At 42.5% G+C, this 24,344-nt stretch overlaps 1 protein-coding gene across 3 annotated transcripts in view; it reads left to right on the forward strand.

The window, feature by feature from the left end:
- The window catches only part of PLAC9 (placenta associated 9), a 71,020-nt gene that overhangs the window by 15,773 nt on the left and 30,903 nt on the right, over positions 1-24,344 (forward strand). For 2 of the 3 annotated variants that reach the window (XM_075349053.1, XM_075349054.1), the window contains one exon: positions 22,336-22,427. In XM_075349053.1, coding sequence (XP_075205168.1) covers positions 22,336-22,427 — 92 coding nt within the window. The remainder of the gene's footprint in view (positions 1-22,335; positions 22,428-24,344) is intronic. The other variant, XM_075349055.1, reaches the window with a different exon arrangement.

Genomic DNA, 24,344 nt, shown 5'->3' on the forward strand with positions numbered 1-24,344 from the left:
CACACTTCAGTGTCTTCTTTGTGCAGGTTTTACTTCTGATTATGGCTTACAAATAAAACCAGGTACTGAATATGATCATGATCATGGTGGATTATTTAAAGAAATAAATAATAAATATATATAAAAGTACTTCTCAATAAATTAGAATATCATCAAAAACTTAATTTATTTCAGTTATTCAATACAAAAAGTGAAACACATATAATATATAGAGACATTACAAACAGAGTGATCTATTTCAAGTGGTTATTTCTATCAATGTTGATGATTATGGCTTACAGCTAATGAAAACCCAAAAATCATTATCTCAGAAAACTAGAATATTATATAAGGCCAACTGAGAAAATGATTTTAAACTGAGAAATGTTGGCCTACTGAAAAGTATGTTCAGTAAATGCCTCAATACTTGGTCGGGGCTCCTTTTGCATGAATTACTGCATCAATGTGGTGTGGCATGGAGGCGATCAGCCTGTGGCAATGCTGAGGTGTTATGGAAGCTCAGGATGCTTTGATAGCAGCCTTCAGCTCATCTGCATTGTTGGGTCTAGTGTCTCTCATCTTCCTCCTGACAATACCCCATAGATTCTCTATGAGGTTTAAGTCAGGCGAGTTTGCTGGCCACTCCAGCACAGTGATACTGTGGTTATTAAACCAGGTATTGGTACCTTTGGCAGTGTGGACAGGTTCCAAGTCTTGCTGAAAAATTAAATTAAATTTCCATCTCCAAAAGGTTTGTCAGCAGAAGGAAGCTCTAAAATTTCCTGGTAGACGGCTGCGCTGACTTTGGTCTTGATAAAACACAGTGGACTACACCAGCAGATGACATGGCTCCCCAAACCATTGCTAATTGTGGAAACTTCACACTAGACCTCAAGCAGCTTAGGTTGTGGCCTCTCCACTCTTCCTCCAGACTCTGCGACCTTGATTTCCAAATGAAATGCAAAATTTATTTTCATCTGAAAACAACACCTTGGACCACTGAGCAACAGTCCAGTTCTTTTTCTTGTTTGCCTAGGTAAGATGCTTCTGGCGTTGTCTATTTGTCATGAGTGGCTTGACACAAGGAACGCAACAGTTGTAGCCCATGTCCGGGATACGTCTGTGTGTGGTGGCTCTTTGAAGCACTGACTCCAGCAGTCTGGTAACCTGCCAATGAATATTAAAATATCTTTTAAGTGTGTTTTTATTTAAGATTTTCACCCATTTTCAACTGCCCAGTGTTGTTTTATGGGCATCAGTGTGGGTGCGGAGATTACTGGCTTTTTGACATTGCTGCTTTACCGATTATGCAGGGGCAAGTTTGGTTGTCAGGCAGCGGGTAAACTTGGAAAAATGAAAGAAGTGGTTCCTTCACTCTGGTCTTCTTTCTAGCCATCTACCTGGCACTCATTGAGAACTATGTACTGAATAGAAGCATATGTAAGGTTGATGCTTCAGTCGGTCCCAGCAATCACATGATCTCCAAGTGTGTTTTGTAAATGCAAACAAGATTTGAGAGTGTAGGAAAAGAGAGATCAAATCCCGTAATCCCAACGTATTGTTAACCCTCTGTAAATCACTTGTAAGGCCAGATCTGGAATATGGGATCCAGTTTTGGGCTCCACATTTTAACCTTCCTCTTGTGTTAGCTTTCTGTTACTCTTTCTTATGTTAATGGGTCGATTTTGACCCGTGTCTTAAATCACCCCTAGGATACCCTAAAAACAGTTATTTATGATCCAATTTGTTTCTTACCTCTTAGTTACCTTGTTAGGGTTTCTCATCCATGAAAGGATTGATTTTAATATATTTGTTGTGGCCCCCTGGGCCTTTCACTTGAGAGCATACCCTTCATTTTCAATATAAAAATATTGTCAAATGAACCTCAAGAGAATAATATAAACTTAAAAAAGTTTGTTATATTATCTGACTATTACTGAAGGGTTTTAGAACACATTTCTTAAATGTAAAAAAAATATACATATATACAGTTAGGTCCAGAAATATTTGGACAGTGACACAAGTTTTGTTATTTTAGCTGTTTACAAAAACATGTTCAGAAATACAATTATATATATAATATGGGCTGAAAGTGCACACTCCCAGCTGCAATATGAGAGTTTTCACATCCAAATCGGAGAAAGGGTTTAGGAATCATAGCTCTGTAATGCATAGCCTCCTCTTTTTCAAGGGACCAAAAGTAATTGGACAAGTGACTCTAAGGGCTGCAATTAACTCTGAAGGCGTCTCCCTCGTTAACCTGTAATCAATGAAGTAATTAAAAGGTCTGGGGTTGATTACAGGTGTGTGGTTTTGCATTTGGAAGCTGTTGCTGTGACCAGACAGCATGCGGTCTAAGGAACTCTCAATTGAGGTGAAGCAGAACATCCTGAGGCTGAAAAAAAAAGAAAAAATCCATCAGAGAGATAGCAGACATGCTTGGAGTAGCAAAATCAACAGTCGGGTACATTCTGAGAAAAAAGGAATTGACTGGTGAGCTTGGAAACTCAAAAAGGCCTGGGCATCCACGGATGACAACAGTGGTGGATGATCGCCGCATACTTTCTTTGGTGAAGAAGAACCCGTTCACAACATCAACTGAAGTCCAGAACACTCTCAGTGAAGTAGGTGTATCTGTCTCTAAGTCAACAGTAAAGAGAAGACTCCATGAAAGTAAATACAAAGGGTTCACATCTAGATGCAAACCATTCATCAATTCCAAAAATAGACAGGCCAGAGTTAAATTTGCTGAAAAACACCTCATGAAGCCAGCTCTGTTCTGGAAAAGTATTCTATGGACAGATGAGACAAAGATCAACCTGTACCAGAATGATGGGAAGAAAAAAGTTTGGAGAAGAAAGGGAACGGCACATGATCCAAGGCACACCACATCCTCTGTAAAACATGGTGGAGGCAATGTGATGGCATGGGCATGCATGGCTTTCAATGGCACTGGGTCACTTGTGTTTATTGATGACATAACAGCAGACAAGAGTAGCCGGATGAATTCTGAAGTGTACCGGGATATACTTTCAGCCCAGATTCAGCCAAATGCCGCAAAGTTGATCGGACGGCGCTTCATAGTACAGATGGACAATGACCCCAAGCATACAGCCAAAGCTACCCAGAAGTTCATGAGTGCAAAAAAGTGGAACATTCTGCAATGGCCAAGTCAATCACCAGATCTTAACCCAATTGAGCATGCATTTCACTTGCTCAAATCCAGACTTAAGACGGAAAGACCCACAAACAAGCAAGACCTGAAGGCTGCGGCTGTAAAGGCCTGGCAAAGCATTAAGAAGGAGGAAACCCAGCGTTTGGTGATGTCCATGGGTTCCAGACTTAAGGCAGTGATTGCCTCCAAAGGATTCGCAACAAATTATTGAAAATAAAAATATTTTGTTTGGGTTTGGTTTATTTGTCCAATTACTTTTGACCTCCTAAAATGTGGAGTGTTTGTAAAGAAATGTGTACAATTCCTACAATTTCTATCAGATATTTTTGTTCAAACCTTCAAATTAAACGTTACAATCTGCACTTGAATTCTGTTGTAGAGGTTTCATTTCAAATCCAATGTGGTGGCATGCAGAGCCCAACTCGCGAAAATTGTGTCACTGTCCAAATATTTCTGGACCTAACTGTATATATATATATATACATATATATATTTTATATTATTAACTCTAGTAACATCTATGGTGTTACGGGTCAATTTTGACCCATATCTAACTAGTTTATGAAAAAGGCAAAAAACAGATTTTTTATTTTTTATAGAACTTTAATACAAATAAAAGATGAAAATTATATTAACATTAATAGCAATAATAATAATAAAAAGTAGCTTTTCTAGGTCAAACAAACAACAATCAATCAAGCAAATCAAATCAACAGAAATCAAGTACTAGTTTTTAGATGCATTAGTATTTAGATGCATGTGTGGCAAAAAGTGACACTTTTTGTGTGTTCTCTGCAGAGGTATTTTTTGCAGGCAAAGCACGATGTTTGTCTTTCTGTCCTTATTGCTAGGGCAGACCTGACACCTCTTTCTTTTAGAATCAGGTGGTCTCACTGGGGTTGTGGCTGTTGTGGTTGATGTTGAGGCAGGGCTGGTTGAGGAGGATGCTGGTGATGATGCTCTTTGTGTTGCTGTGGGCGAAGCACTTGTTGAGCTCTGGAGTTGTCGGACCAAGGCTGCAGCGCCTGGGTCTCGGGGCACTCGTTCCCTTTGGTCAATGTGCCCCTTGACAAGGGATCTTCCTAGTTCCTCAAGAAACATCCTCCGCTTGTTTTTTGTCTTTGAATTCCATCCTTGGTGAATGTGGGTCCACAACACAAACGCATTGTATGCTGACACATCAAGGATGTTTGAAAATACAACCATTGGCCATCTCCTAGTTATTCGCTGGCAAGTGTAGGTGGCAGTCAGCTTGTCCAGGTTGTCCACTCCTCCTTTGTTTTTGTTATAGTCCAGGATGATTCTGGGCTTTTTGTCACTTCCTGATGACACAGCTGCATCTTTGTGAAGTGTGGACATCAGTACCACATTCCGTCTTTTTTTGGGGCAGTATGAAACAGCAGTGGTGGTGTCTGTAAAAACAAACTTTGAGGAAAGTGGAGCCCTGTCCTTCATCTGCAACAATTCAGCGGGCAGCTCAGGTTTGTTTTTTTTCACTGTGCCCACCATGGTGATTTTCCTCCTGAGAAGATCTTGTCCAAGGTCATAGCTGGTAAAAAAATTGTCACAAGTAATGTTGTGACCCTGCAGTCTAGTAGTCATATCGAGGAGTACACATTTTCCTTGTTTTTTTTCAGGGATGCCGCTTGCAGACTTGCCTATGTAAATCTGTAGATTCCATGCATAGCTAGTTTTTTCATCACAGGCTGCCCAGAGTTTTATGCCGTATTTGCCTGGCTTACTTGGCATGTATTGCTGGAAGGGGCATTTTCCATGGAAAGGGAGAAAACATTCATCTACTGTCACCTCTGGCCCTGGGTTGAACATCAGTGGAAGGAGCTGCACCCATTTCTCCCAAACATCCCTGATGGGAGCAAGTTTGTCAGATTTTATTCTGGTGTCTCTGTTGTCAAATCTGAGGACTCTTGATATCATTTGAAACTTTTGAAGTGACAATGTTGCCCGGAAAATATTCCTGGCTGTCGATGCCTCATTGCAGTATTTGTACACTCCAGCAAGGAGAAGAACACCAATGTAGGCATCCAGGTCATCATCATGAAGGTCATTCCACATGTTGCCGTGGACTTTTTTTTCCTTCAAGGTTTGTCATAGCAATAATGACTTTTTTTATTGACAATCGCATAAACAGATCAAAACATGTCTTGTTGTCACTTACTCTTGTCACAGCAAACCTTGTGATCCCAGGGGTCATTTTTATGACATTTGCAGCATCTGCCCTGCCATGTACATCTGGAGGTACTGAGCTCCAACTGATCTTGTCACTTTTGGATTTGAATCTTTCAGCGGGAGCAGCTTCAGCACCGGTGACCTCCTCATCAGACTGATCAGAACTGTCTGTGTCTTCCAGTTGATACTCCACATCATCTTCCTCCGCAGAAACCTGTTCATCTGTATCAGTTTGCTGCTGTGTGTCCTCTGATTCATTATCATCCAAGATATAATCCAGAATTTGGCTTGCATCTAATCTTCTCCTCATTGTTGCATGGTGTAAACTGAAGATGTATACTCTGCAAAGTACCGACTGTAAGCTGATTTGGCCATACATGCCTGGACATGTCCCTAACTCAAGTTGTTGGAGGTAGAGCTGGCTGTGGGCTGTTGATTTATATTGTGTTTATGAGTTCAGTTTTGGGACTTATTATTGTTCTTTTACTCTTATATTAGACCTGGGTCGAAATTGACCCCAACAACACAAATGTTATAATTTTAATAAGAGCATTTTACAATTTAGTAAAATAGTTTTATTTTATTGTATTTTGTATAAAAATAAGTTACAGAAAAAGTCAAAAAGTCTTGATGTAAAAAAAAAAGTCAAAAAGTCTTTCGAGCCGCCTCAAAATCACTAAGGTTGACAAATCTCCGGGCCCGGATGGCATACACCCCAGAGTAGTACAGGAATTGAGTTCTGTGATAGATAGACCATTATTTTTAATCTTCACAGATTCCTTAATAACAGGGTCGGTACCGCAGGACTGGCGCATAGCAAATGTGATGCCAATATTCAAAAAGGGGACAAAAACTGAGCCGGGAAATTATAGGCCGGTAAGTTTAACCTCTACGGTTGGTAAAATCCTTGAGGGTTTCTTGAGAGATGCTATACTGGAGTATCTCTTATGAGGGATCGATCCTGTCAAACTAATTTGATCAGCTTCTATGAAGAGGTAAGTTCAAGCCTGGACCAGGGAAATGCAGTGGATATTGTGTATATGGACTTTTCAAAAGCTTTTGATACGGTGCCACACAAAAGGTTGGTACATAAAATGAGAATAATGGGGATAGGGGAAAATATGTGTAACTGGGTTAAAAACTGGCTCAGTGATAGGAAACAAAGGGTGGTTATTAATGGTACGTACTCGGACTGGGTCTCAGTTCAAAGTGGGGTACCACAGGGGTCAGTATTGGGCCCGCTTCTTTTCAACATATTTATTAATGACCTTGTTGGGGGCATGCGGAGTAGAATTTCAATATTTGCAGATGATACTAAACTCTGCAGGGTAATCAATACAGAGGAGAATAATTTTATATTACAGGGAGATTTATGTAAATTGGAGGATTGGGCTGAGAAGTGGCAATTGAAGTTTAATGTAGATAAATGTAAGGCTGACAACAGTAGTATGCAAAGTTTTTGAGGGCATTTTAAGGGATGACATGCAAAAATATGTTGCAGAAAATAACATAATAACTGACAGACAGCATGGATTCATGAAAGATAAATCGTGTCTAGCCAACCTGTTGGGGTTCTATGAGGGGGTAAGTGCAAACCTGGATATTGGTAATGCAGCTGATGTGATTTATTTGGACTTTGCAAAGGCATTTGATACTGTACCACATAATAGCCTTATACTAAAGCTCCAGAAGCAAGGACTAGGGGAAACTATATGCAACTGGGTAAGGAATTGGCTAAAAGATAGGAAACAAAGAGTAGTCATAAATGGAACATTCTCTAAATGGGCTATAGTCAGCAGTGGGGTGCCGCAGGGATCTGTGCTAGGACCAATTCTTTTTAATCTCTTTATTAATGACCTTGTGGATGGGATTGATAGTAAAGTGTCAGTCTTTGCTGACAACACCAAACTATGTAGGATATTAAAAACTGACCTTGATAGTATAATATTACAAAAAGATCTGGATAAGATGTCAGAATGGGCAGATACTTGGCAAATGAGATTTAATGTTGATAAATGTAAAGTAATGCACCTAGGACGGAGTAATCCTATAACTGCGTATACATTAAATGGAAGTAAACTCGGGACTACAGAACAGGAGAAGGACTTGGGTATTCTCATTACAAATAAGCTGAGCAGCAGCACTCAATGTCAAGCAGCAGCTGCAAAAGCAAACAAGATTCTAGGGTGTATAAAAAGAGAGATTAGATCCCGTGATCCCAACGTATTGTTACCCCTCTATAAATCACTTGTAAGGCCACATCTGGAATATGGGATTCAGTTTTGGGCTCCACATTTTAAAAAGGACATTCAGAAGTTAGAGTCAGTTCAAAGGCAGGCAACTAGACTACTACAAGGAATGGAAGGCCTCCCATATGATGACAGGTTGAAAAAGTTAGATATGTTTAGCTTAGAAAAAAGACGTCTCAGAGGAGATCTCATTTATATGTATAAATACATGTGTGGTCAATATAAAGGACTGGCACATGACTTATTTCTTCCGAAGACAATACTAAGGACCAGGGGGCATTCACTGCGAGTGGAAGAAAAGCGATTCTGACAGCTAAATAGGAAAGGGTTCTTTACAGTTAGAGCAGTCAGACTGTGGAATGCCCTACGACAAGAGGTAGTAATGGCAGATACTATAACAGCTTTCAAAAAAGGGCTGGATGATTTCCTCAGTACACACAACATTGTTGGTTATAAATGACTTTGTGACCAAATGTAGAACTGGTGGAGGAAGGTTGAACTAGATGGACCTAGGTCTTTTTTCAACCATAGTAACTATGTAACTATGTAACTATGTCATGCACTTGGGTAGAGGAAATAAAATTTATAATTATGTACTTAAAGGGAAGGTATCGCGGTTTTTTATTTTTGTATTAAAAATAGTGATTATGAAATCAAGTATTTCTAATACAAAATGAAAATCACAGCTTATTTAGTTTTTATGTAATCCTTATTTTACTGGAGGCACTGGGGGCTGCCATGCTGGATTTGCCTTGTGTGTAACGACAGTAACTCCTTCCTTTATGGCAGCCCCTGTGCATAGACTCTGATAGTCGGGCTCCGACCCCTTGCCATACGTTACAGTGGGCGTCTGCTGTGATGTGGACGCGCCCCCTGGGCTGTCCAGAACACAAGAGGGAGGAGTTCAGCGCCATTATTGTGGAGCTCACAGCTTGTGCTGTTTGCTCCACTTTACCCCTGTCAACCGCCGGGATGTGTGAGTACGGGCCGCCTCCCCTCCCCTCCCCTCCCCTTCTTACTGTCTCCGATGACATCCCATCCTTCCGTTCTCCCCAGCCCCTGCTCTGCCCCAGCTACTGCCGCCGCCGTTACCGTCTCCAATGACACCCCCCTCCCTCTGTTCTCCCAAGTCCCCGCTCTGCCCGCTGCCGCAGCTCCCCCAGCTCTGCCCGCCGCTGCTGTGTGTGTGTGTGTGCGCGCGCGATTGTACAGGTATGTGCGATATCGTGAGTGTGTGTGAGTGTATGCGATCGGATGTGTGAGTGTATGCTATCGGATGTGTGAAATGTCAGCCGGACGCAGGGGAGGATGGCAAGCAGCACAGCTGCCTGGAGCGCCCACCGGAGGTCACAGGGAGGAATGATGTGAAAGGTGTGTGTGTGTGTGTGTGTGTGTGTGGCACAAGGTCCCCATCAGGGGTGATTGTGTGTGTTTGGCACAAGGTCCCCATCAGGGGTGATTGTATGTGTGTGGCACAAGGTCCCCATCAGGGCTGATTGTATGTGTGTGTGTGTGTGCACGCGCACGCCACTGCATGTGAGTACCTCTGTGTGTACTGGTGATACTGTCTGCTGAGCCGTGTATCTAATCCTCTCCTGTGTGATACTGTCTGCTGAGCTGTGTATCTAATCCTATCCTGTGTGATACTGTCTGCTGAGCTGTGTATCTAATCCTATCCTGTGTGATACTGTCTGCTGAGCCGTGTATCTCATCCTATCCTCTGTGATACTGTCTGCTGAGTCGTGTATCTAATCCTATCCTCTGTGATACTGTCTGCTGAGCCGTGTAGCTAATCCTGTCCTGGGTGATGCTGTCTGTTGAGCCGTGTATCTAATCCTCTCCTGTGTGATACTGTCTGCTGAGCCGTGTATCTAATCCTGTCCTGTGTGATACTGTCTGCTGAGCTGTGTATCTAACCCTATCCAGTGTGATACTGTCTACTGAGCTGTGTATCTAATCCTATCCTGTGTGATACTGTCTGCTGAGCTATGTATCTAATCCTATCCTGTGTGATACTGTCTGCTGAGCCGTGTATCTAATCCTGTCCTGGGTGATTCTGTCTGCTGAGCTGTGTATCTAATCCTCTCCTGTGTGATACTGTCTGCTGAGCTGTGTATCTAATCCTATCCTGTGTGATACTGTCTGCTGAGCTGTGTATCTAATCCTATCCTTTGTGATACTGTCTGCTGAGCCGTGTATCTCATCCTATCCTCTGTGATACTGTCTGCTGAGCCGTGTATGTAATCCTATCCTCTGTGATACTGTCTGCTGAGCCGTGTAGCTAATCCTGTCCTGGGTGATGCTGTCTGTTGAGCCGTGTATCTAATCCTCTCCTGTGTGATACTGTCTGCTGAGCCGTGTATCTAATCCTGTCCTGTGTGATACTGTCTGCTGAGCCGTGTATCTAATCCTCTCCTGGGTGATGCTGTCTGCTGAGCCGTGTATCTAATCCTCTCCTGTGTGATACTGTCTGCTGAGCCGTGTATCTAATCCTGTCCTGTGTGATACTGTCTGCTGAGCTGTGTATCTAATCCTATCCTGTGTGATACTGTCTGCTGAGCTGTGTATCTAATCCTATCCTGTGTGATACTGTCTGCTGAGCTGTGTATCTAATCCTATCCTCTGTGATACTGTCTGCTGAGTCGTGTATCTAATCCTGTCCTGGGTGATGCTGTCTGCTAAGCTGTGTATCTAATCCTATCCTCTGTGATACTGTCTGCTGAGCTGTGTATCTAATCCTATCCTGTGTGATACTGTCTGCTGAGCTGTGTATCTAATCCTCTCCTGTGTGATACTGTCTGCTGAGCCGTGTATCTAATCCTGTCCTGTGTGATACTGTCTGCTGAGCTGTGTATCTAATCCTATCCAGTGTGATACTGTCTGCTGAGTTGTGTATCTAATCCTCTCCTGTGTGATACTGTCTGCTGAGCCGTGTATCTAATCCTATCCTGTGTGATACTGTCTGCTGAGCTGTGTATCTAATCCTATCCTGTGTGATACTGTGCTGAGTTGTGTATCTAATCCTATCCTGTGTGATACTGTCTGCTGAGCTGTGTATCTAATCCTATCCTCTGTGATACTGTCTGCTGAGCCGTGTATCTAATCCTGTCCTGTGTGATACTGTCTGCTGAGCCGTGTATCTAATCCTCTCCTGTGTGATACTGTCTGCTGAGCCGTGTATCTAATCCTGTCCTGTGTGATACTGTCTGCTGAGCTGTGTATCTAATCCTATCCTGTGTGATACTGTCTGCTGAGTTGTGTATCTAATCCTCTCCTGTGTGATACTGTCTGCTGAGACATGTATCTAATCCTATCCTGTGTGATACTGTCTGCTGAGCTGTGTATCTAATCCTATCCTGTGTGATACTGTCTGCTGAGCTGTATATCTAATCCTATCCTGTGGTATACTGTCTCCTGAGCTGTGTATCTAATCCTATCCTCTGTGATACTGTCTGCTGAGTCGTGTATCTAATCCTGTCCTGTGTGATACTGTCTGCTGAGCCGTGTATCTAATCCTCTCCTGTGTGATACTGTCTGCTGAGCCGTGTATCTAATCCTGTCCTGTGTGATACTGTCTGCTGAGCTGTGTATCTAATCCTATCCTGTGTGATACTGTCTGCTGAGTTGTGTATCTAATCCTCTCCTGTGTGATACTGTCTGCTGAGACGTGTATCTAATCCTATCCTGTGTGATACTGTCTGCTGAGCTGTATATCTAATCCTATCCTGTGTGATACTGTCTGCTGAGTTGTGTATCTAATCCTATCCTGTGTGATACTGTCTGCTGAGCTGTGTATCTAATCCTATCCTCTGTGATACTGTCTGCTGAGCCGTGTATCTAATCCTGTCCTGTGTGATACTGTCTGCTGAGCCGTGTATCTAATCCTCTCCTGTGTGATACTGTCTTCTGAGCCGTGTATCTAATCCTCTCCTGTGTGATACTGTCTGCTGAGACGTGTATCTAATCCTATCCTGTGTGATACTGTCTGCTGAGCTGTATATCTAATCCTCTCCTGTGTGATACTGTCTGCTGAGACATGTATCTAATCCTATCCTGTGTGATACTGTCTGCTGAGCTGTGTATCTAATCCTATCCTGTGTGATACTGTCTGCTGAGCTGTATATCTAATCCTATCCTGTGGGATACTGTCTCCTGAGCTGTGTATCTAATCCTATCCCATGTGATACTGTCTGCTGAGCCGTGTATCTAATCCTGTCCTGTGTGATACTGTCTGCTGAGCCGTGTATCTAATCCTCTCCTGTGTGATACTGTCTGCTGAGCCGTGTATCTAATCCTGTCCTGTGTGATACTGTCTGCTGAGCTGTGTATCTAATCCTATCCTGTGTGATACTGTCTGCTGAGTTGTGTATCTAATCCTCTCCTGTGTGATACTGTCTGCTGAGACGTGTATCTAATCATATCCTGTGTGATACTCCTGCTGTCATTGGTGACACTTTAGACATTTCTGGTCAACAGGAAAATGGCTGGGCATTGTGTCCTTACATGTCATTCTCTGTTATCTGTTGTAAACACTCAGATTAGGAGGGGGGAGGCGACATCACACACAGGAGAGCAGGCTCCTCCCACTTTACGGCAGGCTGTAATCTGAGCTTTTTATACAGTGGAAATTCAGTAGGATTTCAGAAGCTGCTCCCGCTAGTGTTTAACAGTGGAAAATATCAAACTTTTTAATTTTTTTTTTATATTTTGCACAATTAAAAAAAATATATATATATTTAAACAAAACATTTAAACATTATTACTTTACATTTTTTTCAGTTATTATTATTTTTTTTTTTTTGACGATACCTTCCCTTTAATTGTAGAACACTGGGTAAAACAGACACAGAAAAAGACTTGGGTGTATGGGTGGATGGTAAACTTCACTTTAGTGGACAGTGTCAGGCAACTGCTGCCAGGGCTAATAAAATAATGGGATGTATTAAAAGAGGTATAAGTGTTCATGAAAAAAATATAGTTCTACCTCTGTACAAGTCACTAGTGCGACCGCACTTAGAATACTGTGTACAATTCTGGTCACCGATATATAAGAAGGACATAGCTGAACTGGAGAGGGTGCAGAGAAGAGCGACCAAGATTATTAGAGGAATAGGTGGGCTGCAATACCAAGACAGGTTATTAAACTTGGGGTTATTTAGTTTGGAAAAACGAAGGCTTAGGGGGGATCTAATCACAATGTATAAATATATGAGGGGACAGTACAGAGACCTTTCCAAAGATCTTTTACACCTAGGCCTGCGACTGGAACACGGGGGCATCCGCTACGTCTTGAGGAAAGAAGGTTTAATCATAATCACAGACGAGGATTCTTTACTGTACGAGCAGTGAGACTATGGAACTCTCTGCCGCATGATGTTGTAATGAGTGATTCCCTACTAACATTTAAGCAGAGCCTGGACTCCTTTCTTGAAAAATTTAATATTACCAGTTATGTATATTAGATTTTATGACAGGGTATTGATCCAGGGAACTAGTCTGATTGCCGGATGTGGAGTCAGGAAGGAATTTTTTTCCCCATTGGAACTTGTTTGCCACATTGTTTTTTTTTTTTGCCTTCCTCTGGATCAACATGTTAGGCTACGGGTTGAACTAGATGGACTTTAAGGGTGGAAACACATCTATGCGAGTAAAATCGGTCCGACTGGGCTGAAAAAAAACTCGGCTGATTTTAGTTCACGTTAGGTGCGAGTGCAACGCAAGTGCGATGCTATTTCTGAGATTTTACTAGCGTGTGTAATGCGTGTGTAATGCGTATTTTTTACTATGTCATCTGCCATTCAGCGCTGCTACATGGCCGCTGACAGCAGACACAGACAGCCATGTAGCAGAGCTGAACGGCAGATGACAGCAGACACAGACAGAGCCGCACAATCAGAATGAACTCGGGTGAACTTAACCCGACTTCATTGTCATGCTGTGGCTCTATCTGTGTCGCGTACTGATTAGCGGTCACCTGTGAAGGGCTCACCGGTGACCACTAATCCCCCGAGTGACTGAAGTTAGCAGCCCTCTCTCATACTCACCGATCCCCGGCGCCGCGCTGCACGGCATTCACACTGCTCCGGCGGCTTTTACTATTTTGAAAAAGCCGGCTGCTCATTAAACAATCTCATATTCCCTGCTTTCCCCGCCCACAGGCGCCTATGATTGGTTGCAGTGAGACACGCCCCCACGCTGAGTGACAGGTGTCACACTGCACCCAATCACAGCAGCCGGTGGGCGGGTCTATACTTTGCAGTGAAATAAATAATTAAATAATTTAAAAAAATGGCGTGCGGTCCCCCACAATTTTAATACCAGCCAGAAAAAGCCATACGGCTGAAGGCTGGTATTCTCAGGATGGGGAGCTCCACATTATGGGGAGCCCCCCAGCCTAACAATATCAGCCAACAGCCGCCCAGAATTGCCGCATACATTATATGCGACAGTTCTGGGACTGTACCCGGCTCTTCCCGATTTGCCCTGGTGCGTTGGCAAATCGGGGTAATAAGGAGTTAATGGCAGCCCTCTAGCTGCCACTAAATCCTAGATTAATCATGTCAGGCGTCTCCCCGAGATTCCTTCCATGATTAATCTGTAAGTGACAGTAAATAAACACACACACCCGAAAAATCCTTTATTAGAAATAAAAAACACAAACACATTCCCTCATTACCAATTTAATAAGCCCCAAAAAGCCCTCCATATCCGGCGTACTCCACGGACCTCCAGCGTCGCTTCCAGCATGAAGGTGACAGGAGCTGCAGAAGACACCGCCGCTCCGGTCACCTCCAAGCAGCAACTGAGGTGAGTAGCGCGATCAGCTGAGCTGTCACTGAGGTTAATCGCGGCCACCGCTGGATCCTCCAACAGTGACAGCTCAGCCGATCGCGCTACTCACCTCAGTTGCTGCTTGGAGGTGACCGGAGCGGCGGTGTCTTCTGCAGCTCCTGTCACCTTCATGCTGGAAGCGACGCTGGAGGTCCGTGGAGTACGCCGGATATGGAGGGCTTTTTGGGGCTTATTAAATTGGTAATGAGGGAATGTGTTTGTGTTTTTTATTTCTAATAAAGGATTTTTTTATGTGTGTGTGTTTATTTACTGTCACTTACAGATTAATCATGGAGGGTGTCTCATAGACGTCTGACATGATTAATCTAGGATTTAGTGGCAGCTATGGGCTGCCATTAACTCCTTATTACCCCGATTTGCCAACGCACCAGGGCAAATCGGGAAGAGCCGGGTACAGTCCCAGAACTGTCGCATTTAATGTATGCAGCAATTCTGGGCGGCTGCTGACTGATATTGTTAGGCTGGGGGGCTCCCCATAACGTGGAGCTCCCCATCCTGAGAATACCAGCCTTCAGCCGTATGGCTTTATCTGGCTGGTATTAAAATTGGGGGGGACCGCACGCCATTTTTTTTAATTATTTATTTATTTCACTGCACAGTATAGACCCGCCGACCGGCTGCTGTAATTGGGTGCAGTGAGACACCTGTCACTCAGCGTGGGGGCGTGTCTCACTGCAACCAATCATAGGCGCCTGTGGGCGGGGAAAGCAGGGAATACGAGATTGTTTAATGAGCGGCCGGCTTTTTCAAAATAGTAAAAGCCGCCGCAGCAGTGAGAAAGCCGTGCAGTGCCACGCCGGAGATCGGGGAACAGTGAGTATGAGAGAGAAGGGGAAAATGACCGACAGACTGTGAGAGAGGGACAGAGATAGTGACGGACCGACAGAGAGAGAATAGAGACCGAGAGGGAGAGACCGACTGACAGAGAATAGTGATTGACAGACATTGGGAGACATCGCTCGTTTCCAGTGTTTTAGGAAACATGCGAGAAATGTATTGAGAAAATCGGATGACACTAGGATGGTGTGAGTGCCGTCCCGTGACATCCGATTTTTTACACGCTCCCATAGACTTGCATTGGAGAGACTCGCAGTAGAAACTCGCAAAAAAGCAGCATGCTGCGATTTTTTTCTCAGTCCGATTTGGACTGAGAAAAAAAATCGCAGATGAGAGCTGAATCATTCACTAACATGTGTCCGATTCCAATGCGAGATTTTCTCGCATTGCTCTACTGCGAGAAACTTGCAAGTGAGAAGCAGCCCTAAGAGTCTCCCTTCAACCTTAAAAACTATGATACTATGATGATACTATGATGCAATAAACAAATGTATGTAACATTTGTATGCATTTAAAACCTAAAACGGGTCGGTCACGACCCTAACACTAGAGGAAGGTTAAAAAGGACATTCAGAAGTTAGAATCTAGAAGTTAGAAGTTAGAGTCAGTTCGAAGGCGGGCAACTAAATTATTGCAGCCAATGGAAGGTCTCCCATATGATGACAGGTTGAAAAAGTTTGGCTTGTTTAACTTACAAAAAAGATGTCTCAGAGGAGATCTCATTTATATGTATAAATACATGTGTGGTCAATATAAGGGACTGGCACATGACTTATTCCTTCCAAAGACAATACTAAGTACTAAGGTCCAGGTGGAAACTCATTACGGGTGGAGGCAGATAAATAGGAAAGGGTTCTTTACATTTAGAGTAGTCAGATTGTGGAATTCCCTACCTGTTCTTGTGTCTGTAATGGAAGACACAAGAACAGCTTTTAAAAAAGAGCTGGATGCTTTTCTCACAACAAATGGCATTGTGGTGTATAAATAATCTAGCAATGTATAAGTGGTGGAGAAGAGGTTGAACTTGATGGACCAATGTCTTTTTTTAACCTTTGTAACAATGTATATGAGAGGTGCTGCTTTTTGACCTCTTACAGGAAATATTAGGAAAAATATGTAAGTAAAGCTCAGATTTGATTTTTAACATATCACTGAGCTTATAGGCTGATGTTAGTTGAAAGGGCACAATCCCTTAACCCCTTCACGACCTACGACGGATCTTTCCATCATGGATCGTGTGAGGTTAATCCGCAGGTCGCGGCGATCCGCGCACATATCAGCTGTTTTCAACAGCTGACATATGTGCCTGCATGTTACGAGTGGAATCGCTTCCACCCACGACATTTAACCCCTTACATCTCGCTGCCAAAGTCTGGCAGCGAGATGTATATGCGCGCGGCCATTACTTTCACTTACCGCCTCCCCCACCAGAAGTCACGTGCGTGATTTTCGGTGGTTGCCATGGTAGCACAGGGTCATGTGATGATGCCTGTAGCTATCATGAGTCACTTTCGGTTTCACTCGGCCTGGAGCCGAATGAATCAGGAAGTGAGCTTATCTGCTGTTTACAGCTGTGTAGCTGTGATCAGCAGATAGGGCAGAGCAATCGGATTGCTGATCGCTATAGTCCCCTAGGGCAGGGGTAAGCAACCTTTTTACTGTCGGGGGCCATTTGGAATTTTCTACCAACCTTCGGGGACCGCACCAAATTATCAACTTGAAAACGACCAGGTTATATTTGGTCAAACAATTAATTAACTCACCCCTAATGTGGTGGCTGGAGTGACTGTGATGTTCGGTGATATTGATCATTTTGTTTCTCACAACTGCTTTCCAGGTTTGTCTTGGTCTGGAGAGGCTGGGGGCATATACATCACAGGAGAAGCTGATGGCATATACATCACAGGAGACACTGAGGCATATACATCACAGGAGACACTGAAGCATATACATCCCAGAAGAGGCTGGGGCATATACATCACAGGAGTAGCGTATATATCACACGAAGGACTGGGGCGTATATATCACAGGAGGGGTGTATACATCACAGGAGATGCTGAGCATGAACAGCACTAGTGGCGGGCACAGACAGCACTAGGTGGCAGCACGAACAGCAGTAGGCGGCACAACAGACAGCACCGGGCAGAACAACGGACAGCACTAGGCGGCACAACGAACAGCACTACGCGGCACAACGGACAGCACTACGCGGCACAACGGACAGCACTACGCGGCACAACAGACAGCACTAGGCAGCACAATGGACAGCACTAGGTGGCAGCACAGAGAGCACTAGCTGGCAGCACAGAGATCACCAGTTGGCAGCACAGAGATCACCAGTAGTCAACACAGAGCGCTAGTTGGCAGCACAGAGCGCTAGGTGGCAGCACACAGAGTGCTAGTTGGCAGCACAGAGCACTAGGTGGCAGCACAGAGAGCACTAAGTGGCAGCACAAAGAGCACTAGGTGGCAGCACAAAGAACACTAGGTGGCAGCACAGAGAGCTCTAGGTGGCAGCACAGAGAACACTAGGTGGAAGCACAGAGAGCACTAGGTGGCAGCACAGAGAGCTCTAGGTGGCAGAACAGAGAGCACTAGGTGGCAGAACAGAGAGCACTAGGTGGCAGCACAGAGAGCACTAGGTGGCAGCATAGAGAGCACTAGGTGGCAGCACAAAGAGCCCTAGGTGGCAGCACAGAGAGAACTAGATGGCAGCACAGAGAGCACTAGGTGGCAGTACTAACAGCACTAACAGCACTAGGAGGCAGCAGGGAGAGCACTATGTGACAGCACTGACAGCACTAGGAGGCTGCACAGATTATACAGCACTGAGGGGTTACACACAGTACTAGGGGGTACACAGCACTGAGGGGATATTAAGCACTTGGGGCTACACACAGGTACACAGCACTGGATGGGGGGCAGCGAAGGGTTGCATACTCACAGTACTAGGGGAGGAGGAGTCACACAGCACAGGTACGGGAGGCATGGACAGCAGGGAGGCATCTGCTGCACCTCTTCTTCTGTGACTGGAGCACAGCGCTGCTTACCCCACCCACAAGGTAAACCCTGAGCACGCGAGCACAGTCCCAGGTTCAGTCTAGAATGTATGGGCTGTAGTCAGGTCCCGAAAATGCAATCAGATTCTGCAATCAAAATCTGGAAAAAGCCCGTACATTCTAGCATCTGCCCAGAACGCACTGAGATTTTAAAGGGCCAGCGGCCGGCAAAAGCATGCCGCTCGAGCACTGGGGTTGCCTGGAATGTGCCCGGGGGCCTCAGAAAATATCATTCCCCACCCCTGCCCTAGGGGGACTAGTAAAATAAAAAAAAAAAGTAAAAAAAAAAGTTTTAAAAAATAAAAAAAATCCCTAAAAGTTCAAATCACCCCCTTTTAACCCCATTGAAAATTAAAGGGTTACAAAAATAAAAAATATACACATATTTGGTATCGCCGCGTTCAGAAATGCCCGATCTATCAAAATATAAAATCAATTAATCTTATTGGTAAATAACGTAGCGGCAAAAAAATTCCAAACGCCACAATTATGTTTTTTGGTCGCTGCAAGTTTTACGCAAAATGCAATAACAGGTGATTAAAACGTAGCATCTGCGCAAAAATGGTACCATTAAAAATGTCAGCTCAAGATGCAAAAAATAAGCTGTCACTGAGCCGATAGATCCCAAAAAATGAGAACGCTACGGGTTTCGGAAAATTGCGCAAAACGTACACCACTTCTATTGGACAAGCTTGTGAATTTTTTTTAACCCCTTAAATACAAGTAAACCTATACATGTTTGATGTCTACAAACCCGCACCGACCTCAGGCATCACAATGACACATCAGTTTTACCATATAGTGAACACGGTGAATAAAACATCCCAAAAACTATTGTGCGATCACACTTTTTTTGCAATTTTTTCCACACTTGGAATTTGTTTGCTGTTTTCCAATACACCATATGGTAAAACTTATGGTTTCATTTAAAAGTACAACTCGTCATGCAAAAAACAAGCCCTCATATGGCAAGATTGACAGAAAAATAAAAAAGTTACGGCTCTCGGAAGAAGGGGAGCAAAAAACAAAAACGCAAAAACGTAAAGCGCCCGGGGGCTGAAGGGGTTAAATAAAATGGTGGAAAAACACTTTAACCCCTTAACGACCCATGACGTACTGGGTACGTCATGGATCGTGTGCCGTTAATCCCCACACCCTGCCGTGGGCAGGCAGCGGCGATCCGCGCACATATCAGCTGTTTTCAACAGCTGACATGTGTGCCTGCTAGCCGCGGGTGGAATCGCTTCCACCCGCGGCCATTAACCCCTTACATTTCGCTGCCAAAATCTGTCCATGACAGTTACTTAATCATGTCCATGGCAGTTACTTACCCCGCCCCCACCGGAAGTCACATGATCACGTGACTTTCGGTGGTTGCCATCGTAGCACAGGGTCATGTGATGACACCTGCAGCTACGAAGTTTCACTTTTGTTTTCACCTGGCTCGGAGCAGGGTGAAACAGGAAGTGACTGTATCTGCTGTTTACAGCTGTATAGCTGTGATCAGCAGATAGATAAGAGCGATCGGATTGCTGATCGCTATAGCCCCCTAGGGGGACTACTAAAATAAAAAAAAGTAAAAAAAAAGTTTTAAAAAATAAAAAAAATAAAAGTTTAAATCACCCCCCTTTCACCCTATTGAAAATTAAAGGGTTACAAAAATAAAAAATATAAACATATTTGGTATCGCCGCATTCAGAAATGCCCGATCTATCAAAATATAAAATCAATTAATCTGATCAGTAAATGGCGTAGCGGCAAAAAAATTCCAAATGCCAAAATTACGTTTTTTAGTCGCCGCAAATTTTGCACAAAATGCAATAACAGGCGATCAAAATGTAGCATCTGCGCAAAAATGGTACCGTTAAAAACATCAGGTCGAGACGCAAAAAATAAGCCATCACTGAGTCTCAGATCCCGAAAAATGAGAACGTTACGGGTTTTGGAATATGGCGCAAAACGTGCGCCACTTTTTTTGGACAAGCTTGTGAATTTTTTTTAACCCCTTAGATACAAGTACCTATACATGTTTGGTGTCTACAAACTCACACCGACCTCAGGCAGCACATAGATACATCAGTTTTACCATATAGTGAACACAGTGAATAAAATATCCCAAAAACTATTGTACGATCACACTTTTTTTGCAATTTTTCCGGAATTTTTTCTTGGAATTTTTTTGCCGTTTTCCAGTACACTATATGGTAAAACTTATGGTTTAATTTAAAAGTACAACTCGTCCCGCAAAAACCAAGCCCTTATATGGCAAGATTGATGGAAAAATAAAAATATTACGGCTCTCGGAAGAAGGGTAGCAAAAAACAAAACCGCAAAAATGGAAAGTGCCCGGGGGCTGAAGGGGTTAATTTAGTAATATAGTGAGTGGATTTAAAATATACATTAAATGTGTATTTATGGATGAAAATGAATTGGGACTGCTGTAGATTTGCCTGGGGACCTTCAGATATGTTGTCACCCATAATCTTATTTGCTGATTTTTATTTAAGTATGGGAGGGCAGATGTAGATTTCTTTTTGCCCAACAAATTAATGGGTTTAAATTTACTAGAATTCTATTTATAGAATACAATCATTTTCTGGGATGTTTTTTTTTTTGGGTCACATTATGTCCAAGAACGTTGTGTTATCCTTGGTGAGAGCCATTTAGAGACTGTGACTGGCTAGCCCTGTGACGCCTGCACACATCATGCAGTGAAGTAAGCCTGTGCTTTGTGGTCGTTCTTTCACGGACAAAATATCTGAGTGCCCGCAATACTCAGCCGAGTGTACTCCGTGAGTACCCAAGTACCCGAGTGCTGAGCACACTCACCCATCACTAAGTTGGCATGTGTTCAGCTGTATGGATATTGGCCATGGACTTGGTAAGTATAAGGATTGTAAAAACACCTAAATCATAACATTGAGTATATTACACATTGTTAGTGTTCCACATGTCAGTATCTTTTTCAAATTCTATAAATGACTTAGGCAACACTTAACATAAAACATATTTAACAGTATGATTTAGATTATATAGCAGCAAAATAGGATTTGGATGGACGTAATAAATAAAATTATAGCACTCAATGTACTCTGCACGTGCTAGTCCTGTCTTCTACGCAATAGTAATGCTGCCTAAGCAAATCACTGGTCACACTGATGACTGGTGTGTGCCAATGATTGACTGAAGGGGCATTTATAGCTATTCCCAGCGTGCTGAGGATGGGATCAGGGAATAAAGACCAGTGGGGTGAGCCCAGGAACGGTACCAGAGGTTTATTGTTCAATAACAGCTCAAGGTATTTCAACAATTGGTTCTATTGCCGGGACAACCCCATTAAGGAAATTGTGAATTAATCTCAAATTTCAAGCTGGCAAACCTGAACAGCTATAGTATTTAATCCGATATTATTTGGCAAAGTGTGAACAAGTGTAAGAACAGGTTATACATTTTCTATAAGATTTATTTCCCTCAGGAAGAGAAACAAAATATTAATCTTGTAGATATGATGCGGCACGGTGGCTCAGTGGTTATCACTGCAGTCTTGCAGTGCTGGGGTCCTGGGTTCAATTCCCAGCAAGGACAACATCTGCAAGGAGTTTGTATGTTCTCCCCGTGTTTGCGTGGGTTTCCTCCAGGTTCTCTGGTTTCCTCCCACACTCCAAAAACATACAGATAGGGAATTTAGATTGTGAGCCCCAATGGGGACAGTGTTGCTAACGTATGTAAAGCGCTTTGGAATTAATAGCGCTATATAAATATTATTGTTATATGATTACTTTTAATAAGAAGACAAGATACAGAGATACTGCTGGTAACTTAGAATGTTATCCAAGTATTTGTATAAAGTGGTGCCTTTTCCCTCTCTGTCAAATTAGTTTATGCCTTGTGGTTTTGACTATCTACAGCCAACTTTGCATGCATTATGTATTATCAATTAATTGACATTTCACATACCTGTATTTCATATCCTAAAATGTTGCCTTTAATTCCTTAGCAGCTGATCCGGCAAGTACCCTACACAGAGACAGAGGAGACTGGTGTAATGAACACCAAAAGGTCCACAAACGTTTGGATGCTATAGAAGAGGTAATGTTTAGTGACTGTTTTGAAGATGTCATTCTTTGCTCACAACCTCAAACTATAATCTGTGTTTTTGATGCGCTTTTCTGCCAGAAGATGCAGAAAATGTCTTCACGAAATACTCAGTGTAAGCACATAGCCTTACAGAACATTAACATGCATTAGGCTCAACTTAGACCTTAGTGGGAGATATTAATCAATACTTTTCTAGGGTGAATACATTTGGGAGTAATTGTAAATATACCAAGTTTATCAGAATGATCCATGTCTAAACATCTCTTCCTTATGTCACAAGAAGCATTAAATATCATGAATTTCTTCATTAAAATTGCTGTATTTAAAAAAAGCCTTTTTTGGGAAACATTGTTAGCTGCTAAATATTTTCTGAAACAATCACTGTTATTCCTATGATAATGGAATATAAACATGAAAAGAATGGAAGCTAACATTTAATATGCTCATAGCACCCTCTTGTGTTTGCCTGAATCCGTCATCTACTAGATGTTCACTACTGATAAATAAAAATGCTGTATGTGTTTATATAGGAATACTGTATATACAGATTATTCCATTAAGGCGAGTTCCACATGCTATTTTTACAGATGTATCACAAGTTCAACCCATTTTTCCTTGATTTGTGTTACAGATCAAACTCGTCAATACAAACCAATGGCTATGTAATCTCTGTGTGTGTATTTTGCTGTTTAAAGGGTAAAAGAAGCTAAAAAATTATTTTCTAAGGGTATGTTTGCACTGTGTTTTTCCCCCACTTTTTGAGTGGAAAATATTGCAAAAAATTAATCCAACATTCATTCTTCATTTTTATTTTAGCATGACTTGCTGTTCAGGAGCAAAATGTTCCGGTTTTTCAGCTTTTCAGTTTTTTTTTATGGATATTAAAAACAAGTTAAAAACATTGGCAAAGGCGTGAAATAAACAGCAGAAAAAAAAACAACGCTCAGCAAACATCCAGAAAATTGAAAAACAAACATTTTTGACATCCTGAAAAAGATGCTGTGTGAACGTACCCTAAAGCTATGTTCACACTGTTTTCTTTTATTATTAAAAAGTTCAAATTCTAAGAGCTTTTCCAAGCAAAACTGTTTTAGGACATTTTTGGTTATGTGCAAAGAACGTTTTTTTCAGGTAGCTTTGTAATTACTCCAATCCACAAACCACCTGACATAATGATCAGAAAACTATCAGAAAAATCTTCCTATTCATCTCAATGTGTGAGAGAGAGAGAAAATGTTTTGAGGCTTTTTTATTACTTTCTGCAAAGTCAAATGTTTACATACATTTCATTAGTATTTGGTACCATTACCCTTGAGCTGTATGACTTGGGTCAAACATTTTGGATATCCTTCCACAAGCTTCTCACAATAGTTGGTAGGAATTTGGGTCCATTCCTCCTGACAGAACTGGTGTAACTGAGCCATGTTTGTAGGTCACCTTGCTCACGCCTGCCCTTTCAACTTTGCCCATAAATTTTCAAGATTGAGATCATGGCCTTGTACTGGCCACTCCAAAACATTGACCTTTTTAGCCTTAAGCCACTTGTAACCAGTTTCGCAGTACAAGCCCTGGCAAACATTATGGAATCACCTGGCTCTGAGGATGTTCATTCAGTTGTTTACTTTTGTTTAAAAAAAACAAGCAGATCACAGAAATGGCACAAAGCTAAAGTCATTTCAAATAACAACTTTCTGGCTTTAAGAAACACTAAAAAAAATCATAAAAACCTAATGTGCTAGCCAGTAACTGTTACTTTTCGAGACCAAAAAGGGGAAAAAAATTATGGAATCGCTCAATTCTGAGGAAAAAATGATGGAATCACCCTGTAAATTTTCATTCCCAAAACTAACACCTACATCAAATAAGATCTTCTCGTTAGTCTGCATCTAAAAAGGAGTGATCACACCT

This window comes from Anomaloglossus baeobatrachus, chromosome 5 (genome assembly GCF_048569485.1).
Source record: "Anomaloglossus baeobatrachus isolate aAnoBae1 chromosome 5, aAnoBae1.hap1, whole genome shotgun sequence".
NCBI lineage: Eukaryota > Metazoa > Chordata > Amphibia > Anura > Aromobatidae > Anomaloglossus > Anomaloglossus baeobatrachus.